The 22,482-nt window shown below is 38.8% G+C and overlaps 1 protein-coding gene across 5 annotated transcripts; it reads left to right on the top strand.

Annotated features, from left to right (window-relative positions):
* The first annotated feature begins 1,263 nt into the window (after nt 1–1,263).
* LRRC38 (leucine rich repeat containing 38) lies at nt 1,264–22,128 on the top strand. 5 transcript variants are annotated; one of them, XR_003923812.2, is made up of 5 exons: nt 1,264–2,096; nt 15,071–15,138; nt 17,822–18,069; nt 19,427–19,582; nt 22,072–22,128. XR_003923812.2 is itself a non-coding variant. In XM_030016896.2 (3 exons), the coding sequence occupies exons 1-3, from the start codon at nt 1,469–1,471 to the stop codon at nt 17,930–17,932; spliced, it is 807 nt and encodes a 268-aa protein (XP_029872756.1). In that variant the 5' UTR covers nt 1,264–1,468; the 3' UTR covers nt 17,933–19,417. The 5 variants fall into 5 exon arrangements, 3 of the variants coding, with proteins under 3 accessions (XP_029872756.1, XP_029872757.1, XP_029872755.1); XR_003923811.2 differs by lacking the exon at nt 22,072–22,128 and having other exon boundaries at nt 19,427–21,618; XM_030016896.2 differs by lacking the exons at nt 19,427–19,582; nt 22,072–22,128 and having other exon boundaries at nt 17,822–19,417.
* The last annotated feature ends 354 nt before the right edge of the window (nt 22,129–22,482 follow it).

Below are 22,482 nucleotides of genomic sequence, written 5' to 3'. Positions count from 1 at the left end.
TTTAATCTGTGCCCAGAGCCTCTTTTTCTGTCAGTGGGTGCTATTGAGAACAGTCTGGCTCCCTCTTCGTTCCCTCCCAGCAGTTCAGTGTTTCTACAGACTTACTGACAGAGAGGTTGATAATACTGCTTCCATTATTTGAGTTTAAGTGCAGGTATCTTGGGAGGATAGGCTATCTTAGAAGGAAATTTTTGTACCCTGTCCTGGATGAAATATACTCTGAATTCAGTTATGAAATATGACCTTAAATCGAGATTACTGGCCTCTCTCTGACCTAGGAATGAGCTTTCCAAAGGTGTTTGAGTTTGTGCTTTAACACTCACATGCACCCAAATACAATCTGTCTCTTTAGAAAAATCTTCCCTCATAGCACAAAGGTGTGGCCCGAGCACCGGAGTCCCATTTCTGTCTGCTTACACAATGTGCATAAAGAGGGAGGGCTGGAGTTAAAAGTTAAGCTTGCAGCTGGCAGAGGACTTGCCTTTCTGGGTGTGGATTTGGGGATGTCAGAAAAACACAGATGCCTTATTGCAAAATCATCTCTGCTGTCCCATGGGAGACAGGCAGATTGATTGTCAAATATTTCAACCCCCTGAAAATGAAGAAAATCTGTTCAGTTTTAACAAGCTGAAGATTTGATCCACAATTTGCACTTTCATGTGGCCCAACCGACATTACCAGTGCCATATTAGAAGGTAGCTGTTTTGGTCATTAAAACAGGAGAGAAAAAAAAACTCAATTTTGAGACCATATTCCTTCTTGCCACAGTAGGTTATACTTCTTGGTTAAAAGACAATGGCTTATATTTAAATAACATTAACATGCTTGCTCTAAAAGCTGAGAAGGCATTCAGAAACAGCAAAAGTCAGTGTTCCTTGTCTTTGGGCTCCCCACCTGTCTTGCTGCTCTTCTGCTCCCTGTTCTAGAAATGAAAGAGAAAACAGTCCTTAGCAGTCACCCAGGATACTACCCTCACTTGCATTTCTAGAGGGTATTGGTCACCTTGATGTAGGCATATGGGAAGAAACAAAACAATTGATTTTATCAGGGTTTATTACCTGAAGGGCTTTTTAAGCATAAGCTGTTGCTGTCAGAGTCACAGGATCAGGTGTGATTTCCCGTTTGCTGGAATATACAGCAAGTATGCAAACAGGCTCTGAGCTTTTTTTAGCTCACAAAAGCAAGGGAGTCCTTTGAAAGATCCTCCGTTTACCCAATCATCGCTTTCCCTTACACTGTACAGCATTATAATATTCTGACAGTGTAAATCCTCACATTTGCCTCCCTCCCTCTTTCCTTCAGTCACTCTCCCTCCCCCCTCCCAAGACTGCTGCTATCGGATCTGTGATGATATGTGATCTCCTGGATACAATCACACACACACACAAGTACCAGGCACTGCTGCTCAGCTGAGCAAAATGTCTTTCTCTTAGAAGTGGTGCTCATCACAGCTTTCAAATCCTTGACGATGTTGCCATGCTTTCCTTTCTGCCTTCTGCCTTTTTCTGTCTTTGTCTGCCTGCTTTTCTTACCCGTGGGTCATTTTTGCCCTGCTGTCTGTAGCTGTATGGACTACCACACCATAGATTGCCGGGATCAAGGACTCCCAAGTGTTCCTAATCCATTTCCATTGGATGTACGGAAACTTCTTATAGCTGATAACAACATTCAGGCGATACCAGCTGATTTCTTTATATTTTATGGAGATCTAGTCTATTTGGACTTCAGGAATAACTCCCTGACCTCTTTAGAAGAGGGTACTTTTAGCAGTTCTACCAAACTGGTGTATTTAGACTTAAGCTACAATAATTTAACACAGCTTGATGCTGGGATATTCAAATCAGCAGAAAAACTGATAAAATTGAGCCTTGGAAACAATAACCTGGTGGATGTGGATGAGGCTGCTTTTGAGAACCTGGAACAGCTCCAAGTGTTAGAATTGAATGACAATAACTTACAAAGCCTAAATGTGGCAGCCCTAGAAGCGCTTCCCTCCCTGCGGACTATACGCTTAGAGGGCAACCCTTGGGTCTGTGACTGTGACTTTGCCAATCTTTTCAGCTGGATACAGGACAATGCATCTAAGCTCCAGAAAGGTAAAGCTCGGTGGCTTACAGTGCAGTATGTACGTTTGTCTTGGAGTATGTATGTGTGTCTTGGAGGGAAGGAGGGTTCTTGGTCAAATTGTCTGTGTGCTGCCTGCAGTGACCCAAACTGCATTTTGGTCAAGCTGTAATTGCATGCTTTCAATAAATGTGTCCATTAAAATGATGTTGGCTTCATTTTAGCAGCAGGTCCTCCTCCCAGTTAAGAAATAAAATTTGAAAATTAAGCCCTAATAATTTTGATTTATAGCCTAAACTTACATAGGCAGTGAAAGAGCCTTTTCAAATTCATTCAGCCCAGAGCTGGTTCTCTTCCAGACTTCATTTTCTCTCTGGTAAACATATTTCCTACAATAAGCCCTTTGAGCAGCTGTGCCAGCTCCTTAGGAAAACTGATTTTTCTCTCATTTTACTGATCAGCTATAAAGCTGCTACAGAAGAGTTAAATCCCCATTTTATGCAACGGCGATTGTCAGCCCTTTCCTGGAAGTATTTTGTTGTGATACTCTGTATTTGAACTCCCTTCAGTAGCTTGATTTTGGCTCTTTTCATTAAAATAGCACTGCTTCCAATACTAGAATAAATTGAAATGGCTCTGGAACACCCCAAAATGCAGGATATATAATTCTGGTATTTGGGCCAGTAATTTTCAGAAAAGCATGGAGGGAAAAAAAAAAGTATTAAGAGTGCCATGTGTAGGGAATCCAGACTCTTGCTCCACATTTCCCACCCGACCCCAAAGCCTCTCTTAATCCAGCTTTAGCAGGAGATCATCTCACAGTTCATGCCTCCCAACAAGCACTAGGGCATAAACTCCTGCCACTGAGCCGCCCAGCTGCTCACAGAAGGCTAACTGCTTGGAGAATAAAAACTTTGTAAGGGCTACAGAGGGTATACAGGTATTACCTGACATGAAATCACTGGTATTTGGGCTGTGTCTGAGGGGGGGTCTCTGTGCAGAAGATGGTGAGAGCTAAAAGGCTGGGGGAGGAGAGCTCAGGAGAATGGGTTGAGATCAAGTAACTGTTTCTTTGAATTCAGACAAAAAAGGAGAAAAACATAGTGAGCCTACAAATTCATAGGTCTTTTCTCTCCTTTCTTGATCATCAGAGTCTGTAGTCAGTTATTTGAGTTCTTCCTATGCTCATGACCTTGGGTAGCATTTTTTTAATATACTCATCTAGGTTGCCCTAAATATTCTTAGCTGTAAAACAACTGTTTTAAGAAGAAGTCATTTGAGGAAAAAGTGTTAGGTTTTTTTCTGTCTGCCTCAGTGAAACTTTCATCTTGATTCTTTCTAAACCAAACCTGGGCCTGTTCTCCCACCTTCCCTCATGCTTTAGCTAAAGATTGCTCTATTCAAACCAAGTATTTGCCTATCTCTCATGCTAAACATCAGTCCACTTTTCCTGTGCTTTCCATCACTTTTAATGAACTTCTGGCTCCTTCCCCTTTATCCAGGCTGACTCTATTCAGTTTGAGAGTCTGTCCCAGCCCATCTCTCTTTTCTCTTCCACCCTATCAGTGTTTTAAAGCATATCTAAACTTATGTCCGGAAATCTCAAGTGATTGAGCTTTCCCATAGTATTGCCAGTCTTCCCCAGTGTCTTGCAAGCTTAGAGATGCTTTCTCACAGCATTTTCTCTCATCCACAGTTGTATTTTCAGCCAAATAGCTAAAAAAATTACTAGCTCATACAGATCTTCCAAACTTCCAGTTAGATTTGATTTGAGAAGACGAGGAAAAGAGCAAATATGCAAATGGTTGGTTTTATCAGAGCTGTCCCCCCGACATGGCCTAAGCAAATAATTTGCATTTGTTCCCAGGAGCAATATTCCATGATATCTTTGCAGCCAGTCATATTAGTGAAATCTAGTGCATGTATGGAGAAAAGCGTGCGAAGTCAGCATTTTCATTGCTTGTTGTGAACTGCTGACACAAAAATACTGGCTGTCTCCTTCAATATACTAGCAAAACTTTATTCAGGAAGGTGTGGGCAAAACTAAACTCAAAAGGGAAAGACTGTCTCAGTGACATTTTAAAAGCATATGGCCACACTTGAGTGCCTTTCAAAACAACTTTCGGAAAGTCAGTGTAAAACTAATTCTGAGATTTATGATTTGATTGCATTTTATATCCAGTTTTCAGTTTTTAATGATGTTGCAACATTACACCCATTAGGAGCTAATCACATTAGCATTACTTGTCTGGTTATAGTTGTCCAAAGCCACATTCGCCTGGCTTTTCCTGGGAGGAGTGGGAAGAGCAACTCACTGAAAGATTCAGCATTCAGACTCCCTGGCTTCCTCATGATACTGCTGTAAGGCTGGAGACAGAAGTACTCTTGCAGCAAACACATCAAGATAAGTAGGGCACCAGGCATTATGTCGGGAAATACAGCAAAAGAAAAAGATAGGGATACATTTTCAGGGCCCAAGAAAAGAGCTTAGTTATCTTGGCTGCATGGTTTTCCTTTATAATTCTGCAGCAGCTCAAGTATTTGTATTGCATGGCCTACACAAATTGGAAAGGGCAGGAAGGGAAAAGGAGTTGGCTGGTGTTTTTCTTCTCTTGGTTCTCTTTAAAAATAAACTGTGATTAGCAGTACAGAATGGTTCCATGACAGATTGGAGTTCCCCAGCCTTTAAATGGCAGGCTTTGTAACCTGGGTTTACTGAGAAGGGAAAACAGTGTGGAAGGGTGAATGACAGTAAACTTGCATCGGTGATCCCCAGTTCTTTTATGAAAAGTACAAAGCACTGCAAAGAAACTAAAGGCTCTGTACACTGTTGTGTGTCTTATGCTGGCTTGGGATGCTTCAGAATGGGTTAGACAAGAAAGGATATGCCAAAGCAGAAAAGAAGCACGCTCCAACCAGTCTGTGGATGAACTAGGATCCAGGGCTGCCATCTGCAAGTGTCGCTGTAGCATAGCAGTCCCTCAAGATTCAGAACTGGTAGCAAGAAACGGGAGATAAATGGCTGGGAGAAATGCATTGACAGATAGATTTAGGTTCTGGGCAGTCATTTTGATTCCTCACTTTGAATGGCATTTAAAATCGTTTAATGTGCCCTGTCTGCATGTCTGAGAGAAATCACTGAAACTGTTAACTAAGTACAGCTGCTGCTCCACCTTTTAATTTTAGCACTGCAGTACAATGCCATGTTAGGGGTCAAAGCTACCCTTGTTTTTTGCAAAAGAAATACCAAGTTGATTTAAGAATTGGAGTTTTGTCAATGTGAACTGAAATCTCAACAATTGATCCTGAAGCTCTCCACCTCTGTAATTAAGGCCTCTGGAGAACTCGGTGATCTGAACAAAAGCCATACTTCAACTCATTAGTTTTGCAAAAGCCGGGTCCATTTTCCTTCTGGCATGCAATCAGAAATAGCTTGTAAAGTTATAACTTATGCTGACCTGTCTGACTAGCTGACTGTAAAGCCTCTTCCCGGCTGAGCTGCCTTTGCACATCTAACTTGTCGCTTCACACAAACAGCTGGGATTTGAATCATTTTACACATCCCAGCATTTATTCATCTAACCTGAATTTCTAAATAAAGGCTTAATTGGCAGTAAGTGAATACTGTCGCATGTCAGATTTGCAGGCAGACTTATTAAAGAAACTGCACTAAAAGTTTTGCAATCAAACTCAGCACTTTAATTTATACTCATAAAAAGTCATTGAAACAAGCACTTCCATCATACTCCAAAACCAAGCCACATTTTTTCCCTCAGATTTGCTTATTAATTGATTAAAAATAAATCAGTGTGTATCACGCAAAGTAGACGAAGGAACTGTGAAGATCAGTGGAATGGTGATAAGTAGAGCATATATCTAAGTTGTTCTTTTTCCTAGAGAAGGCAAAGTGTTCACTGTGGGTCAAAATGGTTAAGTTATAAAACCTACAAAGATTTTCTGTAGAAGGATGTTTGATTTTATAGGCATTTGTTAAGCCTGAAGGGCAGCATGGTGGCCAATGATTCATATTAAAGGCTTCCCATTAGGAGGAGCATGGAGATTAAGAATACTGGATAATTATATGGAAATAGAAAAGTTGTTGTAAGATCTCTGTCTCTTCAAAGAGCTGTAAAAGTTTTCATGGAAGGTTTTGCTCCATGGGGGGCATGCAAACTCTCAGAACAAAAAATATCTTGAAAGAATAAAGGTCTAAGTTGGTCTTAAACATATTATTCAAAAAATTCGAGGAAATCATATATCTGAGGTACATGCTATTGTGTTCTATCCTCTCCTTCCCTATATTTGATCCATCTTCTTGAGTTTTACAAAAAGCAATTGACAAGGCTGAAGTTCTCTAAAGTGAGAATTGAAGAAAGCAGAGAAAGAAAAGTGTTTGGACTCTGGCAGAAGAAATTAAGAAAAATATGAATAAAAGCAAGAGAGGTACTGAATAAAGGGAAGGATGTTTATAGGTTGAGAAATCATTTGGGGACATAATGTTTTGAAATTTTGAATTCAGTGAAGTCTAAGGAGATTTGGCATTCGTTTGTTTGAGATCAAGAGTTACCTTTGAGATTTCTTGCATTTTCTGCTTCAATGGGAGCTGGAAATCCTACAAAAATGCATTCAGTAGTTTCTCATATTTGGAAGGGCTTTCTTCTGCTTTCAGAGTTTGTCCCGTATCGCATTTTATTTTAGCTAAAAATGCACTTTTCCTTTCTTGCCTCATCTCTCCACCTAACTTTTTTAGTAGTACTGTTTGAAACTCAGGGCTCATCCAGCAAAAGGTTGTCGCTGGTGTACGTGACCTACAGAACTAAGGGTTGTGAACGCTTCCATTTCAGTGTTTAAATACAAATGGCTTTGATAGAATAAATTTTTGGTGAAAGGTGCTGTTTAAAAGTAATGCATAGCACTGCAAAAGACATTTCTTGAAGCCCTCTGAGGATCTCATCTCAATTGGATTCAGATAAAATGCATGTAACAGAAACACAAGTAGTCTGCAGTGGCTGCATTGAAGTGCTTTGTAGAGATCTCTGTTGCTGTTTTTCACTTTCTGTGAACATGCTTTGGGCAGGTGCGCCCGTGACCTTGTTTACTAATGACTAATGCATTTTTAACATTACTTTTAATTAGAGTTTATTCCTTGGAGTGTGACTGTAGTGTCTCCTTTCTGTCATCTTGCCCTCATTTTGCTTTTTACTTATTTTCTTCTCAGTATCTTTGGGAACACCTTTTTGGGAAGTTGTGTAGAGATTCTGGGATTACAAGAAATAGTCGGTGTCTATGCTTTTTGTGCTAGATGCAATGGTGTTTTCTCAACCTTTTGTGTTTAATACATACTCTATTCCCCACTATCTATTGCAAGAATGAAAATTTTTTCTGCCCTCTATTAAAACAGTATTAGAAAGACTTTTAGCAATTTGATGAGAAGGTTTAGACTGAGCATTTTTAGAGATAGCCTATGTACACTGATAATTCCAGAAAGACTTGGAAAATTAATTCAGAATTGGCCAGCGACAGAATTCAAAATATAATTGTGCTGCCTGTGTGATAAATAAAGGAAATAGATGTTATGAATGTTTGAAATTGAAGAAGCACAAGTTTAAGTGAGGATCGGTGCTCAGTGTTAGACTTCCCTGTTACAGCTGCAGTTAGCTGGCACAGTGTCAGTGCACCATCCTCTTGAATGCTAACGTTTACATTCACACCACTAGAAACAGAACTGGTAAAAGAAGCCTGAAGAAGACAGAACTGGGTCCACTTGCAGAACTGTATCCCAAACTAAGGTAATCACCGAACTTTACTGGAAGAAAGTTCATTAGTGGCAGCAAATCCTATGTCACAACACAAAGGCCATAGCTAGGACCGTGTTTTGCTCTTCATTTGGTCAAATGTTGCTCCACTTTGGAAAGTTGTGTGCACAAGACTACAAATTTTTAAGATACTCAAAGGGGTTTCTAGTGCCAGTACTGATACAGATGCTGTGTAGCTACTTTCAAGACTTCTGTAGCTAGTACCTCCTCAATGTGGATGGATAGGTAAATTCTGGTAAATTGGCATATTTCCAGGTAGAGTTTGGCTATGCAAAAGAATAGGAGAGAAGGACGGCAGTGAGAGGAGGTAGGAAAAAAGCAAGAGCGGGTGACAATGAGACTGTAAGCAGCCTTCTGGAACAGGAAACTCAAGACTGAATTCAGTACTAAAAGAAAGCAGTTAAGAGATTCAGAAGTGAACTGGTGTAGTGAGAAAAATGGAATGATTTTTGTAAGCCTGTTTAGAAAGACTGTGCCATGAGGTGATCAACTCTTGCTTCTCGGGCTCTTTCTATAATCCCATTCCAATCTAAGATCTATTGCTAAACTTATTCTGTAAATAAAATAACATCTTAGTTCACTAGTCCAGGCCTTTATAGTAGCCCTGGGCTCACGAAAAATGTTAAACATTGTCTTCAAAACAAAGCATCATAATTATGTGAGAGTACAGGTTTCATTTGACCTTCTAACCTAACTAAAAGCCAGTGAAACAACTGAGCATTTTGTAAGTCCTCTTGACTTATCATTCTTTATCAGTACCTATTTATTTATCTGCTATGTAGAGAAGGCTGCCTTAACTTCATGTACTAATATAGAACCAGAGCAAGCTTCAGCTATAAAGGACAGGCTGTTCCATCCATTACAGCCATTCAGTTCTTTCCCGAGTATCATGCACATGCTAGCTCATCACTAGTACAGAACATAATATCCATTTTTTTGGAAAGGAATTAAAAGCCTTAAGACATTTCACACATTCAGCAGCTTTTATTCCGTTCAAGCAGAAACTCCTAACAGAAATTAGATTCCCTAACAAGCGCATCAAATCTGTTTCTATATATATACTCATATATAAATACATAATTTGATATCTTAGTCGTTTTCAGTAAAATGATCTGACTGCCATTGGCTTTTCACTCTGTTTCTTCCATCTTAAGGTTTTTTGGAGTACTTCCATCTTTCACAGAGTTGAAGATGTGAGGACAGCATTTGCAGGTGTGAACACCTAATGTTAAACTTTATATTTAGGCATTGAGACAAACTGTTAAGTACCCTCTAATGCTGATCTGTAGGGCACTTGGCCATAAAAAATTTTATTTAGGGACCTAAATCTAGGCTTCAGGTTTTTTTAGGCTTTACTGTTCTGATAGCTTGAGGCTATTTCCAATGAAATTTCATGTCTCTTCAGAGGCAATGCCTTTCTCACTGCTTATTAATACATTAGTGGCAGTGTTTAAGTAGACTAAAGAGAACTATAGCTGGAAGCAAAATACCAAACAAGAAATAAAATGCCACATTTAAGCATTTCAAGTCTGTGTCTACGACATTCAGCAGCATGAGAGAACAGCTAAATTGCACCTAAAAGGGCAAATACCAATTTTACTTTAAAAAGAAATAGCATATTATAGTGCTTTTACATTTATTGTATAGATAATAATGAACACATGTGCATGAAGCTCACTTAAATGTTTATGGCTTCAGATTTTTTCTGGATGTATTTTCTATACATACTGGTGTATGTTAGGAGTGGGCATTTTCATTATCTCATACTATTATACTTTGCTAAATGCTAGGAAACTATTTCTCTTGATACCCATTTTTTGTGAACTCTAAAAAAACCCAAAAGAATTGAGGCCTCTCTCTCTTTTTTTTAAACTCAGCATCCAAAATTAGAGCTGGGAAATCTCATTCTGAGGGTTAACAGTCAGACCATGATATTGAAGTAATAATGAATTTCAGAAGTTCGTTGATAAAAGATACAGTTAGCATAGGTATTAGAAATAAGCAAAGTCAGAAATACACAAGGAGTCCTTCAAAAGAGAGTCAAGTAGACCTGGAGTAAGTGATACCTCTTGCTGCTTGTCTTTAGCTGGAGGAATATAAAATGAAACTCACAATACAATACATCATTAGTCAACGTATGTAGGGAAAAGCCATGTCAGATCCAAGAGCAGGCAATTTGAATGCACTTGATGGTCCAGCCAATGTAGTGTTTGAAAATTCCAGATCAAACAGTACCTATGAGAAACATGGTTGAATTATGGCTACAAAGTACCAGCAGAATGTTAATGAAATTTAGTATCTAGGTTTTTGTGGGGTTTTTGAGATGGGAAGATCAGTACCATTATAACTTGGGGCATTGTTTGTATAAAGATTGGTTTTAGGCTGCATCCATTTTCTAAGAGCTTCAATTTTACAGGGGAAGTATTTCAGCCTCTGAAAGTAGGCCTGTGCATAGTCCTTTACAGAAGCAAATGCAAAGTGTTTATTAGGATCTAGTTGCAGCTTAATTGCCTACAATTTATTATCAAGGTTTAAGTGCTAGACTTCAGTGGAGTTATAATCCTCTAACAGTAAGGCATCTCAAAGTCATATTGTTCTAAAACCCATTAGGGAATTTCCTTGAAAAACTCTACCTGGAACCCTCCTGCATACTACTTTATGAACACATGTATCTTTTTTTTTTTTTTTCTTTTTAAAAACATGCCTCTCCTTTTAACATTATGGTTCTAGAATTCCAGCATTTTCACACTTCCCATGTTACTTAGGCGACCTATTCCTCGGGGTACAGACCCATATTTTCATCTTATTTTATTTTTTCAGTGTTAAGAGACAAGCCTATATAGAATCTAGCACCTGTCCCTTGACTGGGACTTCAAAGCATTCCCTTTTTAAAAGCAAATAATACATTACAGCTTGCCAGTATAGTACATCTGCTTCTTCAGAGGACGTAGCAGAAAGATAAGAGTGTGTGACGTTGTCCTTGGGACAGCTGGAGTTATTACAGACGATGTGATGGCCCTGACCAAAATAACATGAGCTATATATTTATAACACATTCACACTTGTTATTTCATTTACAGATTTGTTTGGTATGAAGAAGCAACTCTTTGAACATGTTGTGGGGCAATGAGATACATATATAACTATCATCAAAGGTTTTCTTGCTGCAGCCAAGTACTAAATATCAAACTTCTTTGAGATACCATTTAGAAGAAGCCTGGCTGATTTTTTAAAAAAATAAATTGAACACTAAAAAATAATACTGTTAAAGTGTGTGAAAGTAGAGCACTAAGGTTAAATGGCACTCTCGTGTGCTCTGGAAGTCTTGTGTGTGGGGACAGGTAATTTGACTGAGACAGTCTGTATGCAAGAGAATCACCCAGAGTAAAAAACCCCACACCTTATAATTAATACTGATCACTTTATAGAAGCCATTCTTTTGTTCATTGTTCATGCAGAGGGTGTATGATGACCTGGATTACTTCCTGCCCAAGCAAAGAACAAAATTGGATCTATTGATAGGCATGAACATAATAGGAGAGCTGGAGTACAGAACATCAGTTCTCCACACACGCTGGATTCTCCTGTCATAAGGACAACCTACTTTTAAATAATGTAAAGAAAGTAACATATTGCTGTAGAAGGAAGCAGATGAGATGGTATTGTTCATTGTCATCTTAAGCAGACATTCATGTAACCTTCAGATTATGATGTTTTCAGGTAAGCAGTTAGAAGCTCTGGTGCAATAACCACTGCATTAGCTTTGGGAGGAGAAATTCCTTGCTCCACCAGAGATATAGCTGCTAGTCTTACTACTGTTACAAATGAACAGTCTGTTCCAAATTCTCCTTGAAGTTGAAAGAAAAGCTTCCATTTATTAGGTTTTGCAGTAGTACCACGACACAGCAAAGAAAAACATTCACTGAACAGGATAAATGTTCCTCTCTCCCTCAGTCACTGGCTTGTGCTTCCACTGAGCTCTGCAGTCCTTCTAGGTTGCTTCCAGCACAATTTTAGCAAACTGCCTTGTGTGTGGATAGGAGAGGTCAGTTCATTCCTGTCTTGTTGAAAAGATGGTGCATACACTGGGTGGCTGAAACTATAGCTGGGAGCTAGCAAGGACTCTGTACTGGCCCCTCGTTTATGATGCTGTATTTTGCCTATTGGCATCTATTATTCTCAATGACTAAGAATTCTGTAAAAACTTGAGGCTAAGCTAGCACATTGGAGTGTCATAGAATAAAGCAAGTAGAAAATTCCCATCTAATCTATTTGGTTTGAGAACGTGACCTAGATTCCAGTACCCATGGCTACATGGAGAGGAGCTCTTTTATTTCTTGTTATTGTATAATCAGACTCAAAATCATTACAGTACACTGATTCTCATAACAAGAAATATCCTCTAAGTGACTTCGTATGTTGCAGATTCTTTTCTATTTGTATTCTGTGTGTTGTGATGTTAGGTGAAAGCATCTGGGAAATAGGAATAGAGCTCACAGTCTATAGGCTCAGTTTTGATCCATGGCAAAACTGCTGTTGGTAATGGTAATGAATAAGTGGGCTCCTACTTTTCCATCTCTAGGATCCTGGGCAAATACTACCATACTAAGTTATTTCTAGAAGCAAGGGCTGCAGTATGTAGAACTGCTTAAAAAAATAGCTTTCTTTTGGAGTCTTTTTTGCTCTGTCACTTTCTTTTTAATATATTCTTTTTCTACTCCTTCCTTGTGGAAGCATAGATCTGATATTCCAGGTGGTCAAGGCCACTCCAGCACAGAGGTCATTTTAAAAGCTGGCAGGTGGGGACACTACAGACTTTCTTTTGCAGTTGGTCAGAAATAGAAAAAATAGAGTTGTTTATGGTCACCTGTGCACTCCTTCTTTAGACAATGCTGTCAGCATGGCTCAGCTGCTATGAAAACAGCAGTTCTCATGAGGTCTCAGCAGCTATTACAGTGGTTTGTTTTACAGAAACACAGTTGTATAAAAACTCGTTTTTTCTTGTGCTTGCCACAAGTGAAATGGAATTCGTTTAGGTGCCATATTCACTTGGACCAGGCTTTTCTGCCAAAATACTGCAATGGTCTTTTCCTATTAGCAAGGAACTTCCTCTTCAAATGAATTTGCAATAAGTTACATTCATTTTCTTGCTGTTTCTACACAACAGCAGTAACTGCTTTGATTACTGTCAACATCATGTTGGTTTATTGAAAACTGTTTGCTTTTTAAAATCTGATTTAAAAGATACAGGTCTTGGAATTCCAGCCTATGGCTTTTCACTTCTCCCTTATTTCTCATGGTTTTGAATAGGGAAGAATATCCATTTGTGTCCCCTTCTGCTTGTTACTCCCATTAACCCCTAGAGGTGCTATTTCCAAGTCTTGATGAAAAGAAAATACGGACTCGATGAACAACTCTCACTTCTTTCAGTAGAAAAGTTTGTACAGAGAGCTCTATCACAAGCTATAGAGTGCAATAGTATGTACTTCCTCTAGTCATCCGTGCAGTCACAGGCATGCTCAAGTGCTCCAGTATGTCAGCTTGTATACAAGACATGATATATATGAATACTGCAGGTTCCAGATTTCCAAAAATGTCAGAGGGTGTTTGAAACTGTGTGGCTCCTTTACCTTCTGGGCCAGTTCCATAGACAGGAGGTTTCAAAGATCTGCAAAGCAAGTTGCCTCACCATCTGGTATACATCGCCAGTGCACTCCAGGCTCAGAGAAAAAATGTAACGTGTATTCAGGTGGCAGTTTGCCTGGAGGAAACCATTCAGCCTTGGGCATGCTGACTGTTGTCCTATTCTGCTGGCAGCTTTTACTACGTTGTCAGCGAGAGGCGCATGAGAAAGAGGGAAGGCAACAGAACTTCAGGCAAATATGACAGGTACAGGATGGCTTCTAGGGATCAAAATTCAGTACAGTCTTCATTACAAGGTCAAGTAAGTCAGGGTGATAATTGGATCCATAGCAGACTTAGCTAAAACTCCCTCTCAACTCAATGTAAACAGGTGGGCTGGATCCAGATCACCAGTCAGGTTTGCACCATTAACCCTAGGAGCCTGGGTTTAATGGTAAAACATCATATGCCATAGCTATTCAGCCACAAGAAAAATGGGATTCAGAAAAGCAGAGGAAATCTTATCATCATGCATTCCTTATTTAAAGTGACATAATAGTTATATGATAGAGCTGTGTGATGGAAGTGCCCTATACACTGTGTGCACACAGCAATGCAGTGAAAAACTGGGAATCTGTTCTGTGATCATTAGCAGACAAAGAGTAAAAGTGTATCAGGTAAACCAACAGCAGTTCTCATGTCATTAATACACAATTCTTGTATTTCCCCTTTACATTCATATCCTTAATAGCAAGATAAAAGCTATCTTGCCAACAGCCATAGACACTTAATTCACTTCATTATTTATTCTTTTCTAGCCCTGTTAATATGCTCTTCCTGATTTTCCCCTGTTGTGAATGAAGAGGGAGTTGGGCACATGCAGTGAACTGTATGCTTTTACTGTCCAGTAGGAAACTATATTCTCACCATTTCTAAATTTGGATTTTTTTTGCTTTCACTATGAAGAACCTAGCTCTACGCATTCTTCAATAATGCATGAAGGAATGATATCTGCTAGTGTGCATGTCCTTATGACAGTCAGAGAGAAAAGGTGGAAGCAGCTCATAGACAAACAAGCATCCATTAACCCTAAGCCATTCTTGTGACCAGAAGAAAAAGACAACTGTAGTTTTGGAACTACATGGGAAAAAGTCGTGTAGAAGGCACCAAGGTGTGGAAGGAACTTCAGTATCCCTATTACCCTGTTTTGGAGTCAGAATTTGTGTTCAGATGGAGTAGCTGGGAAGTGCTTCCAGATGTCCAGATTTAGATGCATCCACAGTTCGACATTCACTTTTTAAAATCCTCAAAATCATGGTCCCAGGTCATACCTGACCTCCTGGAAGACTGAAGATGAAATAACTTAATTTCCAGGAGCCACTCAAGGGGGTTATATAATGGCTTTTGGATAGTGGCAAATTTTGTTCCATTTTTTCCTGACTTTTGTACAAATTCATAAACCTAGAATTAACCCTAAAACTGTTCCTCAGCTATTCAATCTCTGACTGGAGCAACAGAAGGATTCATCAATATTCCACTGATTTGTTTCCCTTTCCTCTTCTTTGCAGGTCTCCATGAAATCCAGTGTTCCCTGCCTGTAGAAAATAGAAGAATCTTTCTGAATGAATTATCTGAGGTCAGCTTTAGTGAATGCAAATTTAGTTTGTCATTGACGGACCTTTTTATCATCATCTTCTCTGGAGTCGCAGTCTCCATTGCTGCTATTCTATCAAGCTTCTTCTTAGCAACTCTAGTACACTGCTTCCAAAGATGTGCTCCCAGTAAAGATGACGATGATGATGAAGACGACAGTGAGGACTGAACTTAGTCTATATACTTAAGTTTCCTTGGTTTATAAGTTACTAGATTATCAGCCAAAGTCTAGGAAGAAAACAAGTAGAGTAAAAGCTTTAAACATGAATTAAATGAAATCACAATGTGTAAGGATCCCTTCTAATCTCATGACGGTCAAAGGTAGGAATTGCAGTTTGCATCTGAGACTGTTAGCTTTGCTTACATATGTAACCTGATGCAATGAGACCAGGTTAATTTCTATGATCCTTAATCAAACACTGCATTTAAATTTGCAGATTGGAGGGGAAAGGCAAAAAAAAAGTTCCAGTGATTTAAAAGACTAACTCACAGCTTCCAGATTGTCCTTCTGATGAGATGCAGATTCCTGTAAGTGCTTAATAGCTTGTCCTAAATGCACTTTGAAAAGGACTGGCTAGATGGAGGGTTTTCAGCTGGAAAATATGGAAGCAATTTAAAATAGTGTTCTTCCTAGATGTAAGTACTGGGAGATTCTATTAAACTCACACAACTTTCTAAGTAACAAAATGCAATTAAAATGATACCTAGAATTGTAGAAAGCATTATAGGAAGGTTGGTATTTTCTCGCTGCAAATGTTCTCTATAAACATTCATCCTCCATTTAATGACAGCAGTTGCAGCCATCATTCAGCCAAAAAAAATTTTTTCTATAAGCGAATACAATTCTAGATCTGAGTCATCCACTGCAGCTGCCTGGCACATCTTTAGTCATGGCACAAATACTAAATATAACATTCTTTTGCATTTTTAGATGCAATGAAGTAAAGGATTTCCCTTCCCTGTAATGCTAGGCACAAGTAACTGTTGCAGTATCCAGTCCATTTAGTTATTTTAAAATACTAAGGGCTATATTCTGCTTCTGATTATACTAGAGTAACACAACTGAAGTGAACACTATGATCCAAGTTGGCAACTGTATAAACAAGAGTGGAACCTGGCCCAAGATGTTTCTGACTGTATTATAGATTTGTCAAAACTTGAGCTCTTCTATATAACGGTAGATATTTTTGTTAAAATTAAAAAAGACATTTATTACAAGAGATTTTTGGAATAGTGCTGGACAGCTTTTTAGGATAAGTATATTTTTAAAATATTTGTAATGGAAATATTTTTTTAAAGCTCTGTGTATTTAAAGTATTATCTAGAGTAGCTGTGAGGGCTTAAAGTAATGAATAACGTAGTAACAAACCATGAAACAAGGACTGTATGCTAGTATAAAAGAATTAGATCTGATTAAAAGTAGCATCTATTTAACTACTGTAAATGCTATTATTTCTTAAAAAACACTCTTTGATTAAAATATTGCCTTGCTCAGTTAATGTGAATGGTCTTTTACAGACAGTTAGTTCCAAATCTCTTGTATTTGTTGTGCTAATTGTTCAGGCAGACAGGATTGAATTACACTGTGTGTGTTAAGGGGTAATATGGTCCAGTAGATAGAGTACAAGATTAGGATTCAGGACTTCTGGGTGTTGTCCCCATCTAACAGTGATCAGCTAGAAGACCTTCAGCAAAACACTATCTGTCTGTGCCTCAGTTTCATTACCTATAAAATGAAGATCATAATAACTATTTATCTTTTTCAAGTGCTTTGAGATATGCGGGGGGGGCACTATATTGGGGCTATGTATAATGATTATGTATGTTAGGCTGAAGCAGATGTTATGCAGTAGGTCTAATCTGATCTCATATCAGTATGACTTCACTGACATCAGTGGAGTTACTCCATTGGCTAACAGAGTTTGCAATGGAGTTTGCACCATGCTGAGGTCAAAACCAGGACAAGAGTGTTTATTTCTATTAGCTTTACAGCTTATTCAATGCGACTTAATGCTACCATTGTTAAGATTATTATTTCTGAAAACACATTGAAACAGAATTCAGTAGGACAGTGAGAGGATATTCTGTATCAATACTGTCTTATTCTATTCTGATTCTTTCAAGCAAAATGAAATGACATGATTTTCACTGTGTAGTGCCATGATTATAAATAACACAAATATATTTATAATTTCAATGTGGGCTTTCATGTTTATTTGCATGTGGGTATGAAAGAAGGATAAAAAACCGTGCCTGATTCTCTCATCATTTATAAGCGGGGTTTTACAGTATTGTTGGAAATACACAACTTGTTGCCCGGTGCAGTTCATGAATTTGAAGTACACTCTCTTTGCAACAAATACGGATATGTTATCAACAGTTTTCTATTTAGAGCTGTGCAAATTGTTCAGTCATGGAACGAGAAACTGGGTCACACTTTTTTGTCTGCAAGTTTTATTATGGACTCAACACTTGCAACCAGTTAGCAAAATGATTTGTCCTATCAAACTTTTCAGTGAGACATCAGTTGATGTTTCAGCAAATGTCTACCCTTCCTTTGGTAATGAATTTATGGTTTTGTTTCATTATCCTGTAAGGCTGAGTAATTTTGCAGAGGTCACATCTCAAACTCAACTATTTTGACTGGGTTCTGCTCTTACTTGCAGGTTCATCCTACCATGGTGCCTCAAAATGAAGATCTAGATTTGTTTATAGTTTGTAGCTTTTTGGTCACCCAACATAAAGCCCTGAAAGCACTATTTATATTTGGAACTTAGCACCCCTCAGAACAGCAAGGAACAGACCAAGCTGACACCCACATAATCCAGTGCAAGCCGAAGAGCAAAGCTTAGTAAAGCTTTATTTATGAAGCTGCCGTTATGGATACTCCATCACATCAAAGTGATTTTGCAATGTATGGGTTTTTTCCGGATAAGAAACTTTAATGATATTTTCCCCTACTAAGTAATGTATATTTCATAAGTATTGAGCTCATCCAGTTAGTAATGTTTATTCATTGTAATTTATTCATCAGCAGTTACCTACTATTAATACTGATTTTGCATAATTCCGGTTGCTAGTAAATGAGATAGAACTTCGATTTAGTTCTTACTGGGATTTTTCTTATTTTATGTAATCTTCAGAGCAAAACATTCTCCTGTTGGAATATTGCCAGAACTAGTGATCACTCTAATGATCCCCTGCAAAACTTTGAAAGCAAATTTCATCAGGAATAGAAAGTGGCCTGAAGGCTGCATTATGATTGCAGTGTTACCTCCACAAAGGTAGTAACATAGAGGTAATCCCATCTCCAGCTTTGTGCACATGGGAAGTGTTCCCGTGCGAGGATGATGCTGTGGGTGGGATCTAGAGAGTATGCACTCCCTTCTCAGACTGCCCATTAAGATTAGTGAAGTTAAAGTGGTGCCAAGAGTAAGAGCTGCGTTTAGCTCCCTTGTGCAATACATTGCTAGCTCAAGAAGCGCTGCCTGCAGGTGATTATAAATGTGCACTAGAAAGATTGTCCTCATTTACAATTTTCCTTCTAAAATGGCTTTACTTTAGTGGTGGTATCTCTCACTGTCAGAAATGAGCATACATTTTACCTGCTTCAAGGGGAAGGAAAGATACTATCCGTGACCCAAATAAAATGTTGCAGGCTCAAAGAGCCAGGAAGCAGCTGTCACATTGCCTGCAGATATGTCTCCTTGATGAAATGCTGGATCTTGGTATGTGTGCGGATCCAAAAAATGTGCAAGAAAGCAAATCTGCATGATGTAATTGAGATACAGTCTGACTTTTTAGAAGCATGAGCATCGGTTTAAAAAAACTAATCCATAGAATGTTAAAATAAAGATCACCTGAAGCGACTGTCCAAACCTAGCATTTCATCCTCAGCCAGCCAGCATCTTTCTGAGGCAGCCTCAGCCCTGCTGTGATTCTTACTCAGTGTGAATATTAATGGATCATTTTTTAGAGCAGCATAAAAATACATTGGGAAAGTACCTTGAAGAGATGGTTCTGGAAGCTCATAAAAAGGAGCATACTGCTTGCCTATGTCAGGTATATAGTAGAGAGTGAACCATTGTACACTGACAGCTGAAATTTAGCCTGGCATACTTAGAGGTGACCAAAAATGGTCTCGTCTTTTGGCTGTGGGAAGAACTGTGTGCAATCACCTATGTATGTGGATAGGGTGAGCACACTCATGCAGTAGGGAGAAGGTGTGTATAAAACAATATTAGAGCTTGCTGTAACTATCACCCCTGTAGACAGCCTCAGTGGAACAGCTGAAGCCTGATGGGGATGCTGAGCCTGAGACAGTCCATCATCCCTAACGGAGGTTCCTCTGTGGTGGCTTTCAAACCTGCGGGAGCAACTCTATGCAGGACCTTTTACTGATTCAGCATGTGCTGCCTACCTGCTATGTGAGTAAATTACTTTAGTTTCCAGGGCTGCTCGCTGGCACATTTCTAAGTTCAGCTTATGTCCCCCAAAATAAAGGAGCAGGGGTTTTGATAGCTTTCGAATCTGACCATTCCTCTCGGAGAGCGACGTTTGCGTTTGCGGTGTAACCTGTTTTATCGGCCTCTAGTGGCAGCTGAGATGCTTTACTATGAAGGTAAGTCGTGATTCATTGTGGTGAAGGTGCTGTTGAAATGCTGAATCCTTGCATACTCTTTCCAAAAAGAAACTAGAAATATACATTAGGAAATAACATTTCTTGGAGAGTAAGATCTGCCATGGACTCTTAGTGCCAAGCAGCCTGTAATATGCATGAGCCACCAGAAACGTTTATTTCATGTCCTATCTGTTAACATTGGAGCAATACAACCTTGTCATAGAATTGCAGAAAATAGCTATGGAAGAACCTCAAATACATCATCTAATGATAGCTGATGCTTTGTAATAAAAATACTTGGTTTTCTAATCAGATTCCCACTCTCATCTTGCCGTCATCAGATCCATTTTGTCTTGGTTTCCTGTATATCTTTCTGTAAATCTGATATTCATCATATCTTGACTGTATCTAGAACAGAATCGCGGTTTGGTACTATCTCTGCATGGTACAGCAATACAAATCACCAACAGCAATATAACCAACCAGCAGACTAGGAAAAACACAGTTTTGTTTATGCTGACCAGCCTTCCATCTATGATTGTAAAGAGTTAGCAGGAAAAAGCTATTCAATTTTAAGCTGACAGAGCAACAGGAGACCTTCTGTTGCAAAGCTGAATGCCTGAATTATGATGTGTCTCTCCCGTTCCCATCAACTCTCACACCCCACCCAGAGCTCCATAAAACTGTGTGAAATTGTGTAACATTGGGTTAGCAGCTCATAATGTGCTTTTTTGGGGGTTGTCAAAAAACATACGAGTAAACACTTCAGAGCAGGCTTCTACTGTGAGTTTTGTGGGAAGTGAAAAGTTTGCAGGGAGGTGAGCAGCAAATAAGGAGTGAAACAGCTTGGGCCAGAGTTGTTCAGTAGTCAAGTTTGCTTCAAAGCAGCGTTGTTTTGATCTCAGAGCTGCTTTTTCACCACTTTCTGTTAGCAGTGGTGAGGTCTAAAGGTTAGCCAGTTCACACCCGGGTGTGAAGTAGTGTAGTCTGCTTCAAGCAGAAATTGATGTCAATTGAATTTCTAAAGTTTAATGCTCCCCACCAAAGCACCATTTGCCTATTTAAAAGCTTTAATTTTAATCTGAAATGTGACACGTCACTTAGTAGGCTGTACAGAACTTTCTTACCAACTCAGAACTGAGAAAGTCAAAAACATCCATCCAGACAATGGTGCTAGCAAGATATGGTTCAATTGTTTCAGTATGTGAGGTCATTATTCCAAGCTGACATCACTGGAATATAAGCGGTTAGACTTTGACTCTCCCTTTTTTTACTCCTGGTCATGCTACTCACCAATAGCTAAGCAAAGTACAAGATACAGGCATTGTACACCACCTTAGAATCTCCCCTTAGCTGGAAGAATGAGCAAAAAAGAATTGAGAATTCAGCAGGAAAGCCAGCTTTGTGACCTTTGCTTAAAATCTAAATGTGATACAGTCCAGCTGACTGACATTCCAAGGCTTGGTGGTGTTGTGTGGGGGTTTTGCTCTTTAATTAGGGCAAGTGTTGAAAGACTTTGCAGTAGAAATAATGTTTGGTCTTCGTGGTATTTAACAGGAAATTAAATGACTGTGAACATACTTGACAAACAATTCTAGTCTATTTTTGCCCACCAGTTTTTCTCAAATTGAGAAACTGTCGCTCTCTTAAGAGTAGATTAGGTTTGCAATCTGCAGTAGGTTAAAGTATTACTCTTTATCCTTTGAAGATCTGGCTTCAAACGTGAATTTGGGTCACAGGAGGAAATGACCAGAATAAATCCCTTGAGGTCATTTTGGTCAGTTGGGCAAATGCATAGAGATGCTCTTATTAACGATATGAACTGTATACTTGAAGATGGGAAAACACTTCTCTGAACTCCAAAAGATTCCATGTAAATGTGGTATTTGATAGTTTTAAAAATACAAGGCTAACTAGGGAGATGGGACAGATATATTGTAAATATCATTAAAAAGGAAACTGAGGCATAATTTGATTGACTAGTATTTTCATAGGTGACCATTATTTTTAAGTTAGTTACTTTGTTGAGTACTTACCTTAATCTTAGCATGGTGATGTTAAAGCCTATATACTGGCAGGGAAGTGTAGAGTATTGGCTATAAATTAGCACTAGATGGGTTTAGAGCTGCAGTGTCCTAACCAATAATCTGAAATATCTGCCTTTCAGTGCTGATTCACTATGCAGACCCTTGCTTTGTTCAGAATAATTCAGTTGCCTTTTGATTTTATTAATTAAAACACCAAAATAAAACAAAAAACCCAACCAAAAAAACCCCTATTTTGCATCTTCAACAGATGAGGAACAACAAGGAAATGTTCTGTAAGTGGACTCACTGCTTTCTTCTTGTGGGAAGTCCTAAATGTCTTTGTATTTACTGACCTCAGATAGGAGTTCAGTGATATATAAATATATTCCAGAAATACTTCATCACAGAGTAACTTGAGGTTGGAAATTCTCAAAATCCAATTGTAAATGATGTTTCCAAGAGTGGTACAATGTTGTGAGTGCAGTTAGATATATTGTCCACATCTTCAAAAAAAATCTTCTTTAAAAAAAAATTGGAAGAAAAAGCTGCTTTAGAGATTATTCAGCCTGGAGTAGCTTTTTTTAACAACCAAATGAAAATAAACCCTGCAATGTAGGATTTTAAATGAAAGCAGAAAGTGTTCTAGCCATAAACTCATGAACATTATACTGTATGGCAG

Source organism: Aquila chrysaetos, chromosome 6 (assembly GCF_900496995.4).
Source record: "Aquila chrysaetos chrysaetos chromosome 6, bAquChr1.4, whole genome shotgun sequence".
Classification (NCBI taxonomy): Eukaryota; Metazoa; Chordata; class Aves; order Accipitriformes; family Accipitridae; genus Aquila; species Aquila chrysaetos.
Note: the sequence above shows the minus strand (reverse complement) of the source record. Positions and strands in the feature narration are given on the sequence as shown.

Bases quoted from the DNA above. Each gene is read 5' to 3' on its own strand.
- LRRC38 (XM_030016895.2), top strand. From the start codon at position 1,469: ATGTTGCCATGCTTTCCTTTCTGCCTTCTGCCTTTTTCTGTCTTTGTC. The intron at 2,097-15,070 runs GTAAAGCTCGGT...TCTTCTTTGCAG, and splicing joins TGCATCTAAGCTCCAGAAAG to GTCTCCATGAAATCCAGTGT.